Source organism: Aphis gossypii, chromosome 2 (genome assembly GCF_020184175.1).
Source record: "Aphis gossypii isolate Hap1 chromosome 2, ASM2018417v2, whole genome shotgun sequence".
Taxonomy (NCBI): domain Eukaryota; kingdom Metazoa; phylum Arthropoda; class Insecta; order Hemiptera; family Aphididae; genus Aphis; species Aphis gossypii.
Genome location: NC_065531.1, coordinates 62,109,959 through 62,122,627, shown reverse-complemented (window position 1 = coordinate 62,122,627; position 12,669 = coordinate 62,109,959). Strand labels below are relative to the sequence as shown.

The 12,669-nt window shown below is 26.4% G+C and overlaps 1 protein-coding gene across 2 annotated transcripts in view; it reads left to right on the top strand.

The window, feature by feature from the left end:
* Positions 1 to 6,681, top strand: part of LOC114122983 (Kv channel-interacting protein 1-like) — a 122,548-nt gene extending 115,867 nt beyond the window's left edge. For both annotated transcript variants that reach the window (XM_050199112.1, XM_050199111.1), the window contains exon 6: positions 6,349 to 6,681. In XM_050199112.1, coding sequence (XP_050055069.1) covers positions 6,349 to 6,447 — 99 coding nt within the window. In that variant the 3' untranslated portion in view covers positions 6,448 to 6,681. The remainder of the gene's footprint in view (positions 1 to 6,348) is intronic.
* The last annotated feature ends 5,988 nt before the right edge of the window (positions 6,682 to 12,669 follow it).

Here is a 12,669-nt window from a genome sequence, read left to right as displayed (position 1 = left end):
TATATCGTACGTACTACAGTGTACCTACGCATTTTTGGAAAGTTTTATCACACGTTGCACATCTCTCTTTGTGCCACAACGGAATAATATATAATCTATTAGTTCTCAATACGAGTATCAACGGTTGCGATACCTGTGAAAGTTTTCGACACCTGCGGTGTTCTAACCCGTGAATCCACTGTATCTCGTAATCAGTGAAATGGCGATCACTGTAGATTATTTACATTTCATTCCACGATGGCACATGATTTAAAAAAGTCCAAAGACGAGCGAGGCGTATTGACTCTACAATAATTAAAACTTACATCAAACTTATTCTGCAGTGGGTAATTACTTAATTCAAACAGTAGCTTCCTGTAGTAAAGTTAACTGTAGTAGTGCTTATATTTGGGCACATAGCAAATGGTGGTGGCAATGGTGTATGTGTGTTATAACACACTACTCGAGTCTCTGAGATAAAAATATATAATCCAAAACTATACTACATATATGCTAAAATGTCTTTCATACTATGTTAGGATAGTCTATATTTTTCATATACAATGAAATCTCTAAGTACCGGATACTATCAGTTGCCGAAATGTTAACTACTATTTTTAGGTGTCCGGTATTTAGAGGTTAAATGGGTTTTACTTATTCCAAAGTTGTTTCCGAAAGCACGAACGACCATATTTGTTTTGAACGCTCGAAATTCAAGAATATAAATTTTTTCTTTTAAATTCAATCCTTTTTGTTTGTTTAAAAGACATTAGCGTCGTAAACGTTCAATGTATTTTATAATTAATTAAATTAATGTTACCGTATAATTACAAGATAGATGTGTGAATAGCCCCTCTCTAAGTTGTACATACACATTTAATTAAAATACATATCTCCCCATTAAAAAATCTTGACTAAAATGCAAAATACAAATTTAAAAATTAAATTCAAACTTAGTGTTGGGGTAACTAGCTGGCAATACATATGCTAAAATTAATCCATTTTTCTACAAATGCGCAAATCTAGTGACTAAGTTGACGATTATATTATTATAACTAAAAATATGACTGATTTATTCATCAATACAAATAGTTTTGTCGTGTAACTAATCGATATGATTACGATGAGTTGAAGTTGAATGGAGTATTAAAATTATACAAATAAGTATACTAACTATTTTACCTACCTATGAATGTAGTGAATTCTTTTGAAACACGTTAGTGGTAACTACCGCAATTTTCTTGTCTGTGTAATTCTATTTATTTGTTTGTATATTTTTTCTTTTCTCTTTAAAATTATAAACAACTTTGAGAAAAGAGTAGAATTGTTTTTTCGCAGGCAGTCATCTCACATTGTGAATAATAATATTATTTTATTGGTATATTCATTGTCCATTGACTAAGTGCGGAGGAGGTGGTTTGAGAATTTTAAATGTTTTGAATGGTGTATTATTGTCACGGGTATTATATACCTATGTATAAAATGTTTTTATCATCGTAAGAGAATCGATTACGAGTCTCGCTTCACGCCTTTTTTTGGTTCGACGAGAGATATTATTTATAATTTCGTCGGCGGTCATCAATTCCATCGAGTATCCATTGGGGAATATACCAAAATATAGGTATATAATATAGAGCTCCTTATATCCGTACTGAAATAAACCGAATATAAGAAAAATATAAAATAAGAAACTTTTCTCAGTATCGGTGATCGTTCATTGCTGTAACTATTAGTATAGGTATACATATCTAGCAATACATTCCAATTTTCGTAATTAATACGATCTGATATTTTTGGTCTTGAAGTGTAAGACTTTTCCGTCGCAAAACTTTAGCGATTTATTTAGGATTTTTCACGTCCAAACGAAATGTGGTGAACGAAAGACTTGTAAACGTATTTAAGTCGGACACACATCATTAAAATATACCTAATAATACGAAAATCATTTTTCATTGGACATCATAGTGTATTTCAATTACTATCGTTTAGATCCAATTGTTTGGTTGTTCTAGTCTCCAATTAAATATATATGACTTGGTATATCATTTTTAAAGTAGGTACCTATACATTTTTCATAAATCAAAACGTAATTAATAAGAAAACACCAAAATACTCATAGAACAATAACCCAAATAAATTTAATTATAGTATCCAATATATATTTTGTTATATTGTTATATTATTATAGTCATAATTGAATGTTATCGTATCAATTTATATGGCCAGAGCTAGTGCCTATATTATACAGGTAAATAAAATGTATTGTTGTAAAAATGTTGTGATTCAAAATTAATTAACAAATCAAATAAAATTATTAATGCTTTTCCGCCATATAAATTGTATATTGAAATAAAAGATACCTATTAAATTTATTATTTAGTGAAAAAATAAAATTAAGTACGTCAAACGATATTAGTATTAAAACATTTTATAAGCATAATATTACCTTTATAATTATAAGTTTTCTGAAAAAATATATTTAAATTAAATTTTACACTTGTAATTAATACTTTTACATAATGATTAATGTAATAATGTTTAACATAAATATCACTATCAAAAAAAATTATGAATATTATCAAATACAGTGATAATTAAAATTTGATCAAAACTTAAAAACTACAAACTTTTAATCAAACTTTTAAATAATGCATTAAGTTTCACAGACATTTTATAATAATATATCTTTGTCACAAAAATAAAGATTCTGGTCAATTATTTTTTATATTAAAAATGTCAACAAATAAATGTAGAAAACCAAAAAGCAACCACTATTTGTAAAAAGTCGAGACCTTGATGCACCTGAAATGGTTGACATGAAGTATCGTAATAAAAGTTATTTTTACAACGTACCAAAATTAATTCAGTGTCTTTGACGTAATTTTATTGAAATTTAAAAATAAGAGTCACCCTAATGAGCAAGACAAACGTGGTTCATATAAGTTGAGCGTAACGATCAATAAACGTCCGGATAAGTGATTTAAGATAAAATAATGTTTTAACACTTCCGTCCCAAGTCGCGTGAATAACAATGAGACTTTAAATAATATATCATATAATAAGACATTACGACTTGTATAGTTGTATGTACCTTTTATTTTGAAAGTCTAAAGAATAATGAAATACTATTTGAAAATCTGTTAGTAGATATTAGTCGACTATTGACTGAGTATTTTTTCCTTCTAAAATTACATTTTTAATAGCTTTAAAATGTATTTTATTACATAAAAAGTTTTAGATTTAAAAATTAAAACGGTTCCAAAATCAATGTTTCATTAAAAAAATAATGTACTCCAAAATCAAATGAATTTAAGCGTTTTTCGAAACCAATACCCCAATGTATACAGTCCCATCATATTAAATAACACTAATTTATTGGAATGAAATTAGGTTTTTCTTATTTATAACCAACCAAACAAAATTTTTTACATCATTTTAATGTATTATATTGAAGTGAGATGCGTTAAAATCAGTATGATAAACAACGCATACCAATGCATTATTTATTATTTTGTTTTGTTTTTAAATATGTATTTATCAAATAATATAACACTCGTATTTGTATATATTAAAAAAAACTGATTTCAAAATAAAAGTTTGAAACAAAAATCCTCACATAAGGACCAAAACACAAAGATTGCAGCTTTTATTTGAAACCCGATCAACGGATTCTATTTTTATGCTAGACAAAATATTACTTCAATCTAGTGGTTACAGAAAAACAGAAAATATTTAATGAAAAATTATTCAAAAACTGAAAATGAATTCCTTTAGTACAAAATATGTACAATGATCAAAGAATCATAAGCTCTATACATAGTTCAATGAAGATCATCGAATAAACAAATTCAATTCTCTCATGCAAATATTTCATACTCTCAATAAATTATGAAAATCATATGTCATTTCTACAACTTAAAAGCCAGATTATTATATCGTATATTAATATGGTATCAAATTTAAGACTCAAATGTTCATATATTAAATTTACTATTAAAGATTTGTTTCATAAAAAAATTCTGATATTCCGTAACCACGGATAAAATTACCATTGAGCTAGAAAACCCCATAGACTTACAACTACCTACTCGATACAGAGATTTCGATAGGTATGATTAAATTTTACGTGATATCAATTATTTCAAAGTATTTAAATTAATTATAAGAAAGTATGACTTTTGAAAAACGAATGATTAATAAGCTCAACTTTGATATGCATGAATTTCAATCATACACTCGACTTCCAAAAAAAGCTTTTGAAAAATCCTAACGGATACATAGGAAAAAGTCTGCAGATCGTTTTAAAAATCTAGAAGACAATATAATACAATAAATTTTGAGTGGTGTAATATTACGCTCTTCACAGTCGGCACTTATCACGACATAAAGCCGTTTAGAATTTTGAATTATCAGCTAGAAACTCTTATAAAGAACAGAGTACAGGAGATATTATGGAGTGAAGTTAACTTGTTAAATCGGGTGTCTCGAATGTCACCCACACAATAGTTCGTTAAAATCACTTTGTTAATTATGTTACCCACGCGATAATTATTATAATTATATGCGGCACCGCTTACGGCGACGTGCCATTGAAATTACGCCACCATAACGGAGAAAGAGGTGGTGTGCATATAATAATAATAATAATAAATGCTGACGAAAGTTGATTTTTATTATTATTCGGATAATCTGTTCATGTTGGAAAAATATATATTATAATTACTAATAATAGTACTTACTACTTTGTTAGTAAAAAATTTAAATTTAAATTAAATTTTTTTTTTTTTTTTATCAACCTGGGTGATAGGTATTAATTAATTTAATTAGTTTGTAATGTCACTAAACAAATGCTGATATTTAAATGAATTTTATCAATATCAATAAAAATAGATAATATAATAGTAATAAATGGATTGATTTTAGATCATAGTTAATAAAAAAATGAAAAATAAATCAATTCTTATAGCACAAGAATTTATTAATAAGATTATAGGAAATAGGAATATGAGTTTTTAAACTTTCAAAACGCTCGCATTTATTTCTCTTATAAGCAAAATACCAAAACTGTCCATCTCTCTTCTCTCCAAAAAGTGCCACAATCCCATGTTATATCCATTATTTTTTTATCTATGGATGCCCAAGTATTTAATAAAGAAACCACATTATATGTTAGATTAAGAACACTAACACTGTCTTTTATAGTCATATGCTTAACGTCGCCACCTGTTTATATTAAATAACATTATAAGATAAGTCAACAAAATAATATATTTTTATACGTTTACTTTTGTCGGTTATATTATGTCTCATTTAGAATATTTTGGTGAATAACAATATATAATACAAAAACATAATATAGATAATAACGTTAAATTTAAATTTTTATATTTTTTTTCTACATAACAATATGAAATAGATTTGATATTTTTCAAATCTAGTCTAGTTTTTCTTTAGAAAAATGTACTCTTATCGTGCGTTTCTTTTTTATGATATTTTATAAAACCTTTTCATAATCGTTTAATGCGCACTGGTGTGTCTCAATATTTATTGAATATGTATCAATATTGAGCGCACTTATAACATTGTATTCTACCTTTGACTCTTTTACAGGAATCCTGACTCATAGACACACATAGGGAAGTGCTCAAGGTTAATAGTAACACCAAATTCCAAATTAGTACCCTCAGCTTCAATGAATAATTCATTTCTGTATTTCATCAATTATCTGTAAATTTCTGTAGTTTATTGGTTTAGATAAAATATTTTTTTTTTTCCATTACAAACAGTAAACAATAAAAACTGTATTGTATGAATGCACGTTTTTATTTTTTGTCTAAACAAATAACATATTTGGCAAAAGGTTTAACATGTTGCAAATATAAATAATACAATATTGACAATTTTACCCACAAACAAAAGTTAGTTCTTTATAAACCATTTGAATTATATACTATTGCTTTATTTAATAATACTATATATGTCTATAAAATAAAATAAAACATAAATTGAAAATGTGTCTACCTAAGTTTTTAAAATATTATATTGCTAAAAACTATTTGTTGACTATGACGTGTAGTGTTAAATGAAAAACAATATCGCAGACAGCGTGAATCAGTCGAACTTCACAATTATGATCTGAATTATCGTAAACGAGCAAGGTTAGGTTAGTCTGAAAATGATAATTTAAAATATACCATTGAATATTGTCGAAAAACTGTTTATTTATAAGAATCATTGATAGAAAAATTAATATCAATTTAGAAAAACGTTTTTCTGATGAGAGATCGTATTTTTTTTTACTTAATGACAGTATAATATTATATTGTATAGATAATATTATGTATACTAATCGACTTTTTATGTTTGCAGAAAATGGACCTTAACCGAGACGGGGTGGTGTCATTCGACGAGTTTATGGAAACTTGTAAAAATGACGAGAACATAACCCGTGCAATGATCTCAATGTAGACAAGAGACATCGTAAATATAGGTGATCCGTATGATACCGTGGATGTCGTTTGAAAATAAAATTATACCCGAAAAACCGATGGGCAACTACGGTTGGGCAATGTAAAATCGACAGACATCCGAACGATAAATAGTAGTAATTATAATATGGAGTATAATTTTTGTTTTTTTGCTAAACAATTTTTTTTTGACATGTTGTACGTCTAAATGTACGATTAAATTCATTTTTTTAAATTTTTTTTTTTTTTATATATTATTTTATTTTCCTCTACGCCATCTTAACAAAAAGGTTTATAATTTTCAAACAAACAGAAAAATATAACATAGAGTAATAGAGTATTATAATATTATTATTTTATGTTGAGTTCCATATTGAGACAGCAGCCATATAATGTAATATAAAAATAAATAATAGTCGGTGTATAAAACTTTTTTGAAACAAATTCCGTGCATACAGGTTAGGTGTCAAAATGCCACTCAATGTGATTCTACGTGAAAAGCCATCGTATTCAGTTTTTTCTTTTCTCAATTTTTTTTTCGTTTTAATATACTTCGTCAAAATAATATGATATACTATAGTAAGTTATATTATTATAACACTATTGATTACTATTTAATGTACTTTTTTAACGATACAATATTTATACGTTACTTATATACACCGTTCATAGACAAATATCTCGATTCCGGTGGAACAGGGTAATAATAAGAATGTACGCGATAATACCATACACGATGCAGAAAAACTATAGCTTAGGTATTATAGTAGATAGATAATATGGTGGGTTTATCGAGTAATATACAGAATGGTTCACCAAGCATACACACCTCTTGTTTCTTCAATAGTGCAATTACTTAAAATGTGATTCTTCAATGTTTAAATATACTTTAAGAACACGTTTTGAAATCATTTATATTTTTTTCCAATTAACTAAGGGAGTATATAAAGTATCTTTTGGAGATACATTTTTTTTTTTGTTTTTGAGTTATTTAATATTGTATAATAAGAATAATAAGTCTAAGATAATTCATTTGAAGATTTAATTGATGGAGACAATAGTAATTTGAAAATTATAGTAACTAATATCAACCTGTCAACACAGAAATAAACTTTACAACAATATTTAAATTATAATAAATACTTACTAGATTAAATATTTCACCCATTTTATATTTTTGTAAAACCATTTTTAAAAATTATTATTATTGGTATAAACAATTTAATAACAGAGAAATTACTTGTTTAAATTTCGAATTAGGCATATCAAAATGTTCAATTAATTATGCAACAGAACACTCTAGAATTTTAAAATATTCACTTTAATTAAGTATATTTAAAAATTCCAACTACCAAATTTTGAATAAATTCACTATTACAGGGAAATGTTTGAAGTGAGAATGCTTGGTTAATAATTCTGTATATGATTTTCGACGAAATTTATTAAATTTGTAACAATTATACTATTTAGTATTTATAAGGTATTTGCGCTTTTTTAATTTTTTTGCTTAGAAACGACCACAGACAAAATGTCGTTCTAAGTATACAAAGTTTTTTTAGATATTTGAAAATGCATCGTTCACTCAATCATATGATACGATTGAGTAACATACCTGCTTATATTATGATGTATGTACGTTATATGAAACGATAGACGCGCTGTAAATTTTAATGAAAAAAACAAAACATTTGTTCATTTATTTTCACCACAAACCTAATAAACGATATTACCTATCATTCCTATATTATTATTATTATTATTAATATTAAATTGTCTATATTAATGATGAGTGTTATCCTAAAATATTACCAGGGTTATTCGTGCATTGTAAATACGATGAATAATACATTATATTATATAGTGCTCCCTTAAAATATATCAAACGAGTATTATTATTAATAAAAAAATTATATATATATAATTAAGCAGTTAAAAATATAATATAATACTTATATCAATTAATGTGTTTTTATTTAAATATTGGCGTTGTGTCAATGTATGCTTACTATATATTATTATATGTGCGTCGAATGTTTGTGAAAATTATTTTAAATTGTTCATTTTTTTCTAAGTTAGATAATATTATAACAATATAATAATATATATATTATGTGTATGCGTTTTTCGATAATTTTGTTGTTATTGTTATTGTTGTTGTTATTGTTGCTGTTGTTGTTTTAACAATTTTGTACTCATACATGACGAAAAATGGGCAGAGACGAGAATACTAGCAACATTTGGCCAAAAAGGATACTGTTATATTAAAATATACAGTATCATTAAACATATTATACACCTAAAATAAAAAAATCTAACCACTAAGTATTAAAAATAATTTTTAAGTTTATTATATACTTATAATATCATGCATATAAATGTTTTATAAATATAATATATTGTTAATATCTAAATTCGTTATCCGATCAAGAGGAGTAAGTAAAATATAATAATACTTATAATGACATGATAATATTATAACGGTATTTTAAACTTATACTCGTAGTTATTAAAAAATTATTTCAATTGAAAAAAAAAATTACCACAAAATTGTAACGAATAATCGTGATTTTGTTGGTGTTGTTGCGACGAGGATGTAACTATAATAAACATTATACAATTTGCGTTGGATATAATATATTTTTTTTATTTTAGCTAAGAGGTACCCCATAACCCTCTCAGCCATGCCAACTATACAGTTTTTTTGTTAAAACTATATTATAATATAATATACTTCACACGCACCACATCTCTGAATCGACGCCAAAGTTTATTCTGTTCAAAATCGATTTTCATAAAGCTACCTGATTCAGCGTACGGTTTACCTATATACTTTTTTACATAAATGCAGGTTAAAATATTTTGACGACAACGCGACGGCCCAACGGAAATCTGTCGTTATAAATAAAGTTTTCACTTCCAAAAATGCACGAGAACAAAAATTTTCCAAGTAATTCCAGATCATGGAAAATAGACAGTTTTTTTTCATTTATACATATTTTATAGTTTTAAATTAAATTATTTTTAAAAATATGATTTATTATAACAAAGCATTGCAGTATCTATTACTGCAATAAATATTAGTCAGTAAATCGAATAAGCTTGAATTGTTCAATATTATAATATTACAATTTAACTATTACCTATTGTGTTTAACTGAGTTTGGTCTTTTACACTACTGCGGATTTTTCTTATTTTTATGATAGCGACAGTGACTAAAACACTTTTCCACTATATAATCGCATAATAAAATAATTATTGATTACTGTTAATGTTTAGATAATTTATATACATTTCTATTTAGGAAATTGTCTAACCATAGTTATAACGATGGTTAACTTCACTGCCTAACTTAATATCATATACGACATGACCTAGTTTCATTAGCATTCTAAATTATATTTTCCAAATAAAAATATTTTTTATTGTATACATTTTTGGTGTTCGTAATTTATTTAAGTTGTTTGCTATTAATTGTTTCGGTCATGTTTTGGGGTTGTACTTGTATTAATGAAATAAATAAATAATGAGACACTGTACGGTGCAGGGTATTTAAATATCTTACGGGTTTTTGAGAGTAGTGGTGGGTTATTCTAAACGGCAGAGGGGTCAGAAATTATAAAATAATAATAGTAGTTATTACTATAGTGTTGTTATCGTACCTCATTTTTGAGAACGAACTAAACCCAAAAACGAACTATTTGATTGAACTCAAATTAAACATTAAAAAAATATTTAGTTAATAAAATATCGCAAAAAAAATAATATTATACTCACTCTAACAAAAATTTTATTTTATTTTTTCCTTCATCAAATTTAGTACCTACCAATTTTCAGTTAATTACATTTTTAAAATGAGATCTAGTACATTTGATTATTTGGTTCTAATATTTGCACTTGTCAATTTGTTTTTAGAAACAAACACCGAGTTCGATTCAACAATCAAACAGTTTGTAACATCACTCATTTTTACCCAGGATGAGTTGAGTCATAATGTATACACCATTTCTTCAGAGTAGAATAATTAGAGTGAGAAATGAGTACTGTATTAATCAAACTTGACATAAATCAGAATTTTATAGAAATTTGTATGTTAACTATAGACAAATATCGATATTTAATCCAAATGTGTAAGACTATACAGTATTCCAATGAGTGTATTCAACGGTATTTTGGCAGCAAATACTATAATATATTAATATTATTATTATTATTATTGCTATTAACTGTAAGTTATTATTGTTTTACGAGATATACCAAGCTAAAAAAAAATTAGAATCGGCAACATGATTTTCTAAAACCAAAGTATAATTAGGTAGATACGACCGGCTTGCGACCCGCGGAAAACCAACTCCAAACAACTGTAGTCCATTAAAGATTCCTACCACAACATTAAACGCGTATAATATGAGAGAGATGCAAGACCCACCGTACTTTATCGTTTATGACAAAAACAGCTTTTTTTAAAAAAAAAAAAGAAACAATAGAACAGTAATAATTGTAATACAATATAGGAGTTAGGTACCTTAACATGTAATATAATATATTTATATAATATATTATATCATTATAAATGTTATGCACACACCATCCATTTCGGATGATCTGTGATGATCGAATAAAGAAGTTTTTGTTATCCGATCATTTTTAATCATTTGTTTCTACAATATTATAAAATAAATCTGTCTAACATAACGATATTTTAATATCAATATTCCATGTATATAAGAAGATAATCTGTTACTCGTATTTGTTTGAATACTATACTAAATAATATATGTATACATTATTTATGTAATATCGTAAGTACGTATTTTAAGTTAATAATTGTAAAAAAAAAAAAAACATTTAAAAAATGTGTCGTGTTATTTCTAATGAAAATAATGAAATATATTATATAACATTTTCATTTTGCGTGTTTTAATATTTTTACACTCGTATTTATACGACATTTTATTATTATTATCATTATATATAATATGCGTAAAATATGTAAATATCATTATACGTCACGTGTCAAACCATTCGATTGTGTGCTGTTCACACAACTCCTGTTATTATAACTATATAGTATTATAATATGTGTGTTAACTGATTGTACCTTTTGATCAGGTATAACTTTATTTATTCTAAAAAATTAAAACAATTTACGATCTGACGCCTATCAAATGTCGTTAATTTCTTGTCATCTTACGAATAGGATATCTTTGATTTCTGATTTTGAAATCGAATCGTAATTCGAGAGAGTTTTAATTAATATATTGGTTTGACAACAGTGAATACTTTTTTTTTCTCTTTAGATGAACGTAATTGAACCGTAAAATATCTGAAACAATTCCTGATACGTCACGAATACAATATAAACTACAGATAAACAGATCTGATAAAAAATAAACACCCTGCTATCTCAATAGTATCTCATACTATTTTGGTGTGCGCATATAAAATGCGTAGAATAAAAATGTTTTTTTTGCTTCATTTTGTTATTGGGATAGTTAGCGTTACGCTGTAGGTAACAAATAAACGTTGTCTATCTCTTATACGGTAAATACCAAGTAGTGACAGATTTAATACCAATATATATATATATATATATATTATATATATATGATAGGATTAAAGTGTAAATAATATTAGACAAGACATAATTATTTATGCAGAACACAATGTTAACACATTTTACGTCTTTACTTATTATATCGTTTTAATATTATTTTACGTCGTGTTTAGTGATCAAAATATTATAGTATTACATATAGTGTACATATATGGTGGAATTCTGCATTCGCAGAATGAATGTAAAATAACACGTATTTTTAACCATCGAGGCTATACTATATATATTATATATATATATGATAATAGTAAAATATAAATACCATAACACATTACTACGTATTACTTATTTGTTTTATTATCACGATTTCACACCGTTACGGTAGGTAAGGTTAGAATGGGTTATTGTAAACACAATAATGTTCGCCGGAGCTGGCGTAAAAAGTCATATAATATTATGTCGCACGGTGTTCGACAGATAATATTGGTGCAAGCCTTTGTGGAGACGCGTGCGAGGAAAGTCGTTTTATTATCGTCCGACCGAATTGCCGTTCGACGAAAAGCTTACCGTTAAAAGCGGCGCGCTGGGCGTATTGTTTGCACAGTACATCAAAACGAAACATATACGTTATGCGTGTATGGTACGTGTGCGTATACAATACATAAATAA